The sequence below is a fragment of the Lissotriton vulgaris genome, chromosome 4_1 (genome assembly GCF_964263255.1).
Source record: "Lissotriton vulgaris chromosome 4_1, aLisVul1.2, whole genome shotgun sequence".
NCBI classification, from domain to species: Eukaryota; Metazoa; Chordata; class Amphibia; order Caudata; family Salamandridae; genus Lissotriton; species Lissotriton vulgaris.
The window spans coordinates 1,970,644,899-1,970,658,054 of record NC_141691.1 but is presented as its reverse complement, the minus strand read 5'-3'; the positions used below and the strand labels follow the sequence as shown (position 1 = coordinate 1,970,658,054).

General features: G+C 43.4%; 1 protein-coding gene across 1 annotated transcript in view; it reads right to left on the bottom strand.

Annotated features, from left to right (window-relative positions):
* ADGRB1 (adhesion G protein-coupled receptor B1) overlaps positions 1-13,156 on the bottom strand; it is a 473,955-nt gene that overhangs the window by 59,126 nt on the left and 401,673 nt on the right. The window contains exons 22-23 of the mRNA XM_086966285.1: positions 5,776-5,842; positions 4,083-4,168 (exon numbers count right to left, since the gene is read on the bottom strand). Coding sequence (XP_086822411.1) covers positions 4,083-4,168; positions 5,776-5,842 — 153 coding nt within the window. The remainder of the gene's footprint in view (positions 1-4,082; positions 4,169-5,775; positions 5,843-13,156) is intronic.

The window sequence follows — 13,156 nt, the reverse complement described above, 5'->3', positions numbered from 1 at the left end:
TTAAACATAGACTTAAAACATACTGTGAGTTTTTGAGCTCAATAAATGTTATATGGCATGGAAGCACCCAGCCATGTATGTAATGCCAGGAGTTATTATATTTGCTTTGGCTTGTTGGCGTTACATTCCTTGGCAGTCAGTCAGCCACCTTTTTGCAGTACCTTGGTCCCTTCCAAGGAAACACCAATTACAATGTGATTCAGTAAATCGTCAGGAAGGCAGAGAACAACATTGAGTAATACCGTACCTGAATGACGAGGAAAACCATGCATGACGATTGTTGACTTCGCTAAACATACATAGATTGCACACAATGCTGCAGCCTGCTACAGGCACAGGTCGGCACCATATTGAAAAACATTTTGGTTGGGTGGATCCATTTTGATAGAAACCATTTACTAGTACATGAAGATCATCTAATGAGTCTACACCGATACCGGCATAGCTGCATACGGTGAGAACTTGTCATTATTTGCATTCGGGCCCCAGTGAGGGGAAATATGTCGAAGCAAAGTAACTCAGGCCATGGCTCTAAATTAGAGATATCCCTCGGGTGTTGAATGTCAAAGACCATAGACGAGAAATGTGGTCTAATGGGTTCTCCAGGCCTTATGTGAAACATTTTATATTCATTGGGTCATTTATGAGTTACATTATCTTTGCTACCACTGGGGAACTTTCATTTTTTGACAAGTCCATTCCCAGCACCAATAGCTTCCCTTTTGAAACAACAACTCTTTATAATAGCTGAGATGTAACTGGTCATATTGTAACTCTACTCCTTATAGGATAACGGGTAGAATATATCACAGCATATTGTTCATACTTGTATTGTAACCTTCTTTCTGGCACATAGGGCAATAGAGATACGTTTCCTATATTCCTATATTAAAGAGAACCAAGACCTACATTTTTACAGGGATAGAGGATTTGTAAAATTTGGCCAAAAAAGTAACATTGTTTGTATACCATTAAAGCCCTTACCATTTAAGCACTATCAAACTATCTGGGGCTGTATCTAGTCTCAATGAATGTATCCAGTTAGATTACTGTGTCCAACCGTATCTGAGCCCACAAACCACTTATGACACCCTTGTAATCCTTGTATCTACTTTTGAAAACTCAAGTGTGCAAAGGGGATAACATGATTATCCAATTTGTATAGAATTCAATCTTGGTTCTTGGGACTGTGGTAAGCGACGGCACCTACCAACAACACGGGCCAGTAAACAGTGACTGCCCCAGGTCCCACAGTAAAAGTTCCACCAGAGGTGTCTCAGATAACTAATATTGTGAATTTAAAAGTTTGAATTAGTGCATCAGACACTTGATTCCAAACCTGACGACGGCTCCTAGACCGCATCTGCACGTCTCATGCATGGAAATCACGTGGAAAGAAATTGGAAAACTGGTGCAGGATTTTTGCAGGATCTGGTGATCAAGTAAAGGATCACAAAGGATCAGCACCAGATTTGCTGTGGCCACGAGGCACAATGGTAATTGTACCCACAAATAACTGTGTGCTGTGAAATCACTTTTATTTAGGGTAGGTGAATTGCTCAAAGAACAATATGTGGTATTGGCACATAATATTCACACAATTCTGCCATTATGGAAAAAGAGACATAGATTTGAGGGGTTTAGAAAAATAGACATATGAACACAAATTGTTGACTTTATTTGTGATGAAAGACAAGCTGTTTCCACACACTAGAAATCAGAAAATGTATTTCCAATTGTGCATATTCACACAAGCAGGGGTTCTCTCTAAGTAAGTAACAAGACTAACTAGAAGTAAAGCACAGTGGTGTTTCAATACAATAATAGAATTAATTATAGAATTAGAGGTCAGCATGGGTTATTGGAGTTGAAATTTTTAGGAACTTGGACCACTTATTGAACGCGGCTTTCAAGTCTCTCAGTTGCCACCACGTGTTTTTGTCTATCACTTCTCGTGTTTACCCCTCTGCCCTTCACTAAATGGATAAGTGGATGTTGCACCTCACATTCCGCCACAAGCTTCTGAGGTTGGGCGAATGCAGGCTGCCTATGGCGGCCATTTAAAATCCTCCAAAGCTGTCTTCCAATATGGATGCCATGCTGACATTTGGATATGCTGGGCAAGCGTAAAGCAAACATGGCAGCTAAATGCCTCAGAGTGTGGCAACAAAGAGCAACATATCATAAACAATCAGTGCACGACAGGACTCAAACTAGGGAAGACATCCACATTATAACAAACAATGAATTCTTAAGTAAATCAAACTAAAACAAAACATTTTAAACAAATTTACATCTCAAAAAAGCTCGGTATGACAGGATGAAAAATCAGGTGGACACTTTTAAATTAAGGAGGTAATTACTAGTTAATTTTTTACAGTGCCTTGCAGAACTAACATATTAACAAGGAGTCCCTGCTTGTGTTCGTCTCAGTGGTAGTTTCTGGGTCTGATAAAAGGGAAAACAAAACACTTGCCAAGCACAATTTAATTTTGTTTTTATCTATATATGGCTTTGAATGTCAATGCCACTGAGATCAGCCTCTTCTCCCATTGGTGATCCTGGAACATACATGAACTGGGTCCCAGCAAGGAAAGGAATTGTTCATAGAGTGGGGACATTTTTGTACTGCTTCAGGGACCATTAAGTACCACTGGTCTAGATAATAAAGACCCCTGTTTTTTCAGATTGTGAGTGCGCCATACAAATGCTCAGTCCCACAGGAAGTGAGGTCTGTGGGTAAGCAGAGTACTTGGGCTGGTGGTGGTATCCATTTAGAAATGTCCACATACACATTGAGAGCAAATACTTGTTTTGATTAAAGAAAGCCAGTTTGGGAGGATTTCTAGGAGTTCTCCTCCATCCGCTGGCTACCTTATACTCAACGGGCCCGATTCACAGAATGAACTTAAGACTCAATCCTAAATTTACTACTATTTTGGTATTCACAGAATGCACTTACTACTTTTGGCATTCACAGAATGCACTTACTACTTTTGGCATTCACAGCATGAATTTACTACTTTTGGTATTCACAGAAGTTAGGATTTTGTCTTAAGTTTGTCTTAAGACAGACTTAAGACAGACTTAAGACAAACTTAAGACAGACTTAAGACAGACTTAAGACAAAATCCTAACTTCTGTGAATACCAAAAGTAGTAAGTTCATTCTGTGAATACCAAAAGTAGTAAGTGCATTCTGTGAATGCCAAAAGTAGTAAGTGCATTCTGTGAATACCAAAATAGTAATAAGTTTAGGATTGAGTCTTAAGTTCATTCTGTGAATCGGGCCCAACGTGTATATAGGGGAAAAAAAAATTGGGGGGGGGAATGAACTGTCTTTGATTTTCCACTTTAGGCTTAAACTGTGGATGTCTTAGGAAATATGTGAGGAATGAATCTCCACCACAAAAGTTGCTGAAAGTTGGGTTGGGAATAAGGTGCAGCACATATTTCCCAAGCTCTACATCTAGGGCCCTTTAGCCTAATGGCAAAGGGATAGAGGGGCATTGCTTCAATAAATGCAGTGTACTTGCGTTGCAGGTATAGTCCATGACTCATACGGTGACCGTGATAGATGCCGAGAGTAGTGTGCAAAAAAAGCCACTTTTGACATAATGAACATCCAGAGCTGTGTAACCTGGCAAAACATGTAAGTATTGAAAAAGGTTGGCTCTTCACAATATTTCTATTGTACAGTTTTTAGATACGAAATAAATTGTTTTTAGTGCATAGAATATATATTTTGGGTGAAGATTTTGTGAGCCCATCAGAGGCAGGCCTCCTTGTACATGTCTGGGGTTTTGGTTCTACTATACTGCATTAAATTATATTATGGCATGTTATATTACATATCGTCGAAATTTAATAATTTACATATATTATATTATGTTATGCAACAGTATATCAAATATTACATACTTAAAACACATGTAAGATATTTCCAGATATCATATCAGGACTTATTGTCTAAAGTGAGAGTTTTCAGTTATAATCAGGACTCATGTATCTGCGTTTTTTAAATGCCCGGCCTCATTTTTAATCCTGTCATTTTGCTGCAAATCACATGTAGACATCTCATACCCTGCCCGCTCCTTCAGTTTTTTGTCTGTGATCCCATCTTTGGACACAAGCTTGTTGAACACCAGAATGCCAATGACCATGTTCACCTGTTGAAGGAAAGAAGCAAGAGGCATTTCTTAGTGGTTGGATTCAATGTGCGGTAGAGAGAGCGAGAGGTTGGGGAATTTAGTGGAAAGACACATAAATGACAACCAAGAGAATAGGGGAGTGCCACTTACTACCAGCCCTAATCTTCAACACTGCCTCCTGAAATGCAAGCGTGGACTATTCTACCTGACAATGCAGTGGGGGCAAATCTGTCCCTCTTCCAAAATACATAAGCAAAATGGCTAGACTAGTCCAACTCTACCCTGGATAGCCAAGGCCCTCCAGAACCTTGGGGGGAACATCCTTTACGACGCAACTATTATCCTGTACTACCATTACAACGTGGGGATTACAACGAAAGTCGTTACAACGACTTTCGCTGGAGGGTGCTGTTGGATAGGGAATAGTTTAATTTTCAATCCAACACCTTCCCTACTACTGGAGTTGAAATAGAAAATTAAACTATTCCACTATCCAGCGTGCCCCAACGCAAGTCGTTGTAACGACTTGCGTTGTAATCCCCGCGTTGTAATGGCATGCGGGGTAAAAGCATGCATTGTACTGACTTACAACTGAACCTTGCTACCCCTTGCCCCCAGTGGTCCTCTCACTGGTATCTGCCACATGTTCTGAGCAGGCAGAACATGTAGGAGAGTTGTCCTTCTAGGCAGGGGAAAACCAGCAGAAAAGACTTGTGTCCACCTTGTAATATTAAGGAACAAACCTCTTCATTGATGGATTTTGATTCAGCGATACTGGGTCAGATGTATGACCAATTTTTGCAGTTGCACAGGGGCATTTTGGTAGCACAATGTACCAACCCTATTTTGCGAGTCGCTAATGTAATAGCAACTTGCAAAATAGGGTTAGAGACTCGCTATTAGGAAGGGGTTTTCCAAGGGCGTCCCTTCCTAATATCGACTCTGAATCCATTGTGAGAATGTTTTGCGACCGCATTTGCCGTTGCAAAACACTTGCAGTTTACCACCTTCTTCCCCTTTGTGATTGGGTGCGCAAACATTTTTTGAGAGCATGCAGTGGTCCGAGGGACCACTACCTGCCCTGCCCTTAAAAAAAATTAACAAAAACGTTTCAATTCTTTTCTTTTTTAAATGCAGCCCATTTTCCTGTAAGGAAAACGGGCTGCCTGTTTTTAAAAAACTGCTTCTTGACAAAGCAGTCCCAGACATGGTGGTCTGCTGATCCCAGCAGGCCACCATCCCTGGGAGGGCCAGCCATTCCCAATGGGGTCGCAAATGGCGACAGCCTCATTAACATGCATGAGGCATGCAATTTGCGGCCCCATTGGGAATCACAAACAGTTTCTCTGACACAGGTGTACATTGATATTTGCAACTCGCAAATTATGACTCGCAATTTAATGCAATTTGCAATTCGCAAACATCAATGGTCGTACATATGTCCCACTATCTGGAATCAGAGATTCCGCCACCCTAGTATGCCTGCAACAAAATCAAGTATGCTAAAAAAAAGTGAATGAGAAAAATATGAATGAGAAGAGTATGCATGTTGTAGACGAGGGAAGCCAATGGTAAGGGGATTAAAAGGGAAAGGAAGGTGCTTTGAAGATAAAAAGGAAGAATACCAGAACCACTGCAGCTGCCGGTCCCACAAAGGCATAGAGGAGGCCTCCTTCCAGCGACAGCCAGCAACTGCAACACAAGGAGGGAAGGCGTGTTAAACAATTGATTGCAGAGGCAGAATGCAATGAGTGAGAGAGGGAGGTAGATGGGGGAGTGAGGTATTCGGTGTGCTTGGCATTATTGAGATTGAGTCGATTAACGAACGAGTGAGTGATTGATCAAGTGAGTGCCTGGATTGAATAAAAGTGAATTTAAGTACATATATGTGTATAAAAGTATTGCATAAGTTTATGAGGGAGCAAGTAAATGATTTAGAGATAGTCTTGAATGCATCAGTCAGTGAATGATTGAGTGAATGCAGGGGTGATAGTAGTAGGCAACTGAGTTTGTCTGTATGTGTCTGAAGATCTGTTACTAAGAGTAGGTGTGCAAGAGAGTGTAAACAAGTGAGTTTTTAAAGGACTTACATACTCTGCACAGTAAATCAATTTACATTTTGACAAGTGTGCTATACAATACATTTTGTGCATAAGAAACCATGGGGCGGTAGACATATTTTCAACCATATCTGATGCACACACTATATGGATAACTGTCAGGGTCACCCTTGTTTCTCAACTTTCCATTGCAAAATCCAAATGACTTCTTACAGAAAAATCAAAACTATACTGAAGCATCACAAAGAAATGCAGGCCCCTTACCTTTGGCTGAAGCACTCTGCCTTTAGGTCTGTCTTTGATCCTATTCCTTTAACATCTCTGCCCTGCGGCTGTCCCAGACATTATCAATAGTATTACTGATTTTGCTCAAATAAGGACTCCTGTATGCCAATTTTACTTACTTTCTAAGAATGGCTTCTTATGCTTGATCTGCCTCACCTGTCAATAATCCATAGGTTTAGAACTTCCTATTCTGGAGCGATACCTACCTTGGAATATGCTTAACTCATAAACTCTACTATTAACGAAGGCACACCCTATGATATGTTTCACTATATTTTCTCATTCAGGCCAATTTAACTCCTTGTACCTCTCTTCAGAAGTTTTCAGAAAATATGACAAAAGCCCGCCTTAACCCCATGGGCGCAGGCGGAATTTTGCCGTGGTGTGGCAAAATTCCATGCGCGCGCAGATTGGACGGCTCCCGGCCGTCCGATGCACACGAGCACCGGGGCGTCAGACGGCGAAGGGATTAAACTGAAAAGCACAGGGCATGCGCGTACTCCCACAGGTGATGCACGTGCAGACCTCTGCTCCTGACAAAAGAATGCAATTACTCAAGTTTGCAATGAGTGATGGATTGAATGCTTGAATTATTCTCAGCCACTGGGAATTATTCAGAGCCTCATCCCTGTACATCGTTACTTTGCACACTATGCCACCTCAGTTTGAACCCAGCCATATGCAAATCAGTCTTGCCTCCACTCCAATAGGAACAGTCCAGTCCAAACTGCCAGGTGAGGTTCTCCCAGAAATTGAATACAAGCAAACCAAGACCAGTTGTGCCCCTATGAGGGATCAACAGTCATTATAGCTTGGATCCCAGTGGCATAGAGTGCATGGGACCCACATCTTGGCATTCCCAGCCTACTAAGTGCGTTGCACTCGTATACAAAAAAGAGATAGCTAAAATGCTTGAATTAAGTCTCCGCCACTGATAATTACTTGGGCTGCAATCACAGTCCATCGTTATTTTGCGCACCACGCCACCTCAGTCTGGACCCAGCATATGCAAATCAGCCTTGACCATGATCCAACAGCAACAGTTCAGTACTTTTTTGTATACCTCAGTGCAACAACCTAAGTGGGACGGGTGTGCCCAGAAATTGGTGCATTGCACACTTTGCAACCAAACTATAGCGACTGATGAGCCCTAATAACTGCAAAATTATTTTTGGATTGCTTGTGTTCCAGTTCAGGGAGGACCTGGCCTGGAGTTCACGCTGGACTGTTCCTATTGGATATGGCTGGCTCCAAGCTCAGTTGGCTTGGTGTGCAAAATACCAATGGATTGGGATGTGGCCTGAGCACTTACTAGTGGCTGAGACTAAGTTAAGCATTCTATCCATCACTTTTTAGTATACTTCAGTGGGACACCCTAAGTGGGATGGGAGTGCACACTGTGCCACTGGAACCAAGCCACCCTTGACTGAAGGGCCCACTATTTATTTATGTATTTATTTATTTATAAAGTAAAGGCGAAACGTGTTGATTGTGTTCCCGTTCAAGGAGGACCTGCCCTGGCAGCTCAGGCTGGACTGTTCCTATTGGGCCAAGCTTGAGACAGATTTCCATATGGCCGGGTCCAAACTGAAGTGACCATGGTGTGCAAAATAATGAGGGACTGGAATGCTGAATAATTACCAGTGGTTGAAATTAATTCAAGCATTCCATCCATCACTTATTTGTAGACTTCACTTTTTTATCTACTTCAATGAAATTTAATTACCCAATGGGTTTTCCACAGCTTGAGTATCCAACCAATCACATCGCTGGTCTCGTTCGGCGTCAACGTAGCGCCAGTTTTTCCCGCCAGACAGCTGATCTATGCATTGAAGCTCCCAGGGCTGTTTGGAGCGCTCATATTAAGATTAATGCGGCTCGCTCTCGCCCACCTAAATAAAGTCTGCTTAGTAATTTTTGAAGTGAACAAGCGGAAAGGTTTGACACGGTGGCAGTGCGTGGCATGAAGAAAGCCATTACTCAACGTCAGGAGCTCGCAGCCCCCGGTGCGAGGCCCGGGTCTAAATATTATCCTCCGAGTGCGTCCAGTCATTTCTGGCGACTTTGAAGAATGTCCTTGGGCTTGGAAATGTCTCTCTTTAAATACACCCAGCACGCGCTGCTAAGCAGGTCGACGTGACTTCGACGCCGTCTGGCCAATCAGCTGCCACGTGTCAAGGCCTTCATCTCTGCTGCGTTAATGGCTGCAGCTGGCCAAGGGCTCACCGTGCAGTTATTGAGTGCCCTGGCAAAGCACCTGGGAGAGGAAGTATGTGATAATAACCAAGAGCAAAAAAATGAGGCAATACCTTTTTGAAGAAATTAAATAATTATCTCTAACACTAATAATGCTCCTAACCCTAACCATGCCAAGCTCAAACCTTTCATAATACTATATATGTCTAATGTTGTTTAATCGGTTTTGTTGAATTTTTTTCACTCCATAAAATGTTAGTAATTCTGCTTGTCTTAATTCTATTTTCTTAAAAGACTCTGCACGCTCATTATCCTGTTGTTCCCTTACCACAAAATCTAAATAGGGCGTGGATGCCTTCCCACAGGCCTACAAGGGAGAACGGCCACATAATTTAACACATAAGGCCAACTATGCCACACCATGCCGCACCACATAATACCGAACCACCACATACTGATACAGACTTGCAACGTCCAGACTCTTGAGGGCATCCAACAGATCACTAATTCCTCAACATGATCATCGAGTTAAGGATGACTTGCGTCAGTGGTTGGGCGTTGATCTGACACTAGTTTCGAAGAATTGAAACTACTTGCCATAGGATACACATTGAAATTCAACTTCAGTATCAGAGGGGGCTATCGAAGAGACGGTTCCTATGTAAACAATTTGTTTGCAGAAAACCAGCTTTCTTAAATATGGGTCTATCAAAAAAAATGCAACCTTGAGCTGTGTTAGGAGTATCGCTCTCACTCAATATGGAACCATGGAATCATGACCCATCTTTGATTGACAAGACTGAGTCCCATGATGAACACTGCACAGGGTACAATATACTAGAGCCTGGTTCAACTCTGTGTCAAAGGGGGATTGATCGCTCAGCGTTTAAAGGTACGTCTCTGAATCATGTGCAAATGGTCTCTGTATTGCCTATTACAAATTTAAATTTACTGTAATGCCCATGTGAACTCTGGGAGGGACTTTAGAGTTGTCCAAAATTCTCTGGTAAACTGCTGAAACCCAAAAGCGTGTGGATGCAATCAGTTCTGTACCCAATAGCCAGGAATGAATAGGCCATATTACAACGCACGAGTTTACAACGCATGCCATTACAACTCAGTTATTGCAACGACTGCCTTGTTAAATCGCATAACATTACAACGCACGTTACTACAACGTCTTGGTGTAGGGAGGCGATAAGAGTTTTGAATAGTATAATTTACTATTCCAACTCCAGTCTGTGCAAATGTAGGGAAGGTGTTGGATTTTAAACCCAACATCTTCTGCCCCCTACAGCAAGTCATTGTAATGGTATGCAATGAAACAATGCGGTCATTGTAATGACCGTGTTGTAATGGAATGCGTTGTATCGCATTAGTTGTAAATGATGTTTACTGTGGGGAACACCTTGGCCACCGCCAAAGCAGCTGGCATGGAATTACACGTGTCTTGTGTGAGAGGAGTGGCTGGAAGCGGCTCTAGATTGTACGCTATACCAGCAGTCCCTGGTGGTTACGGTAGGGCACTTCCTGAGAGTGGAACATTCTTTGACTTCATGCCCCTCTTTTGCAAGGGGACCCCACTTTCTAAGTCCAAGAAGAGCCTTCTTTACTCAAGGAGGAAAGCATTGCAGCAAGCCCTCATACCACTCTACGCTCCTTGCGTAAATCCTTGGTCTTTCAGACAATACTGCACACTACAAGATCCATAAGGAGATGCTTCTGTACGGTTTATAAAATGTAGAGGGAGGAGGAGTATTTGGGGGGCGGGCAATGCAGACGTTAACTTAAAAACAAATTACATGAGGTATGCATGTGTCTAAGGAAGTGTACTCCTAGGATCAAAGGTCAGAGCATGAGAACTGCTGGTTGTGACCAACGGGTAATTTTTTCAATTGCTGTTTATGGACAGGGTGGACAGTACATGGAGCAATTATGCAGAATAGGAGCTGGAAAAGAAAACGTAAAATAGTTTACAAAAATGTGTAATGACAACAAATAGCCCTGAGAACGAAAGAGAATAATCGCAGACCATGTGGGGTGAACCGTGTACACAATAGGTGCACCGGATGTTGCAAGGCGGACCTTGCCTGCTGTAAGGATCTTGGTTTTGCCTGTTTTTAAAATGCATGTCATGACTGTAATAGTATTTTCCAAAGGAGCCGGTGAAGTTTAAGCTGCTGCAGGCGAGGATAACAAATGCTCCTGCAGCATTCTAGGCAGCCGCTCCAACAGGGTGGGCAGCGAGCCAAGAATCCGCTAGGCCAAAAAGACATCCGGCGTCCAGCTCGCGCATGGAATACCAACAAGGCCTAGGACGCTGAAGGAGTCGAAGGAGGGGGCTGGGAAGAGCCGCAAAGCCCACTTGGTTCTGGTGCAGTGAAAGCCTGACCCCCACCACCTTCCAGGGATGATGAAAGGACACTGCAGTCTGCCAGGGAACCAGGGCTGTCTTAAAAGAATTATAGGCCGCCCTGCAAGGCAGTTCACTGGGCACTGCCTACACAACTACTCACAGGAAAAAAATGTTTAACTGAAAATTAGTGTTAAATTCTGGTGTGCTTATGGCCTCTATGCTTGTGGGGCCAGCGGGCAACTGCCCAGCGTGCCCATGTGTTAAGACGATTTACAAAAAGGGGGTGGTGATGAACAGAGTGTCTGAGTTAAACAGACCACTCTTACCCAGTCCAAAGATCAGGGCTTGATCCATCACCGTTATTTATCTCACTGCCCCATCCCAGCTCAGAACCTGGCTATATGCAAATCAGTCTGTCCCTGGCCCAGTGCATCATGGGAACAGGGCAGACTAAACTACCAAGCCAATTCTTCACCAGAAAGGAGACAAGCTACCGGGGACCGGTTTCTGGCATTTCAGCCTTCTTCGGCCCGGCTTGCTTGAATCCTGATGGAGCAGTGAGAAAGGGACTCATGTCTGAGTATACCCTGCCACACCTATAGTGGCCAAAAACGATTTACAAAAAGGGGGTGGTGATGAACAGAGTGTCTGAGTTAAACAGACCACTCTTACCCAGTCCAAAGATCAGGGCTTGATCCATCACCGTTATTTATCTCACTGCCCCATCCCAGCTCAGAACCTGGCTATATGCAAATCAGTCTGTCCCTGGCCCAGTGCATCATGGGAACAGGGCAGACTAAACTACCAAGCCAATTCTTCACCAGAAAGGAGACAAGCTACCGGGGACCGGTTTCTGGCATTTCAGCCTTCTTCGGCCCGGCTTGCTTGAATCCTGATGGAGCAGTGAGAAAGGGACTCATGTCTGAGTATACCCTGCCACACCTATAGTGGCCAAAAACGATTTACAAAAAGGGGATGGTGCAGTGAGCTAAAAAACGGTGTTGGATCTAGCCCTGATCTCTTGACTGGGTGAGAGTATTCTGTTTAATTCAGAGACTCTGTCCCTCACCACCCCTTGTTGTAAATACATGTGTTAAGACGGCACTGCAGGGAACCTGAGAACTCCCAGACAGTGAGAACGAGCTACACTGGTGTGCGGCCCCTCTACTGGATGCAAGCGGGCTCTGGTGCAGTGCTGCAGGAAGCTCGTAGCTTACTGGAGAGGGGCGCAGCAGGAACCAAGCTGGAGTTAAAAGGGGTGAGCTGATAGGAGGAGATTTGCTAACGTTGCTAAGGAGACTGGAACACCGGAAACTCTTTCATTGCTACACTGATGGTCTGGGTACAGCTGGTAAATGAAAAGCAAAAATGAAATCAAAAGAGTACCAATCCATTATTCTAATCCAATATTGAGAGGCGAACATGCTATCAGATTTAACTAATAAAAACAAGGGTGTTTGGAAGGGTTCTTTGTGGGATTTGAGGATCATTCAACTTTTGTGATCGCCCTTATTATATACATTCATTTTTCTAAGTGGGCATTTTCAACACTGAGGATTTTAATGTATACACAAAGGGGGTCATTATGAGTACGGGGGAGAGTCCCGCTAAACAGGGCGTGTTTTCCTTGCTTTTTGTGGTGAAAGGGATGCTGTCGCGGAGTTTCAAAACGAAGCTCCACCTGCAAGTGTGTCAAAACACGACATCTGATCATTTACAGCAGATGCTTCCTTCCATCCGACACACTGTAAATGAGTTTATAAAAGACATTACAAGAAGGAAAAACACACACTGTGATGCCTGCGCTGATGCATGGGACAGGCATGCTCAAGACCGTGTATCATCCAAGGGCGGCTTCAGATACTAGGATAGACGGCTTGATTCCAGTGGCTCGAGCTCACAGTAAGGGATTAGGGACGGATGCAGAGTTTGGTGGAAGATTTATTCTCTCATAAACGTAACGGATATCCCATCCGCCGTACACGTGCTGCGGGATATAATCCACTTGTGATATGGCGAGCTGAATATCTGTCATGTTTGTGATGGAGTAACCTGTCCGCCGAACTCTAATCCAGGCCCAATCCTATGGCCCGCACTCGGTGGGAATTC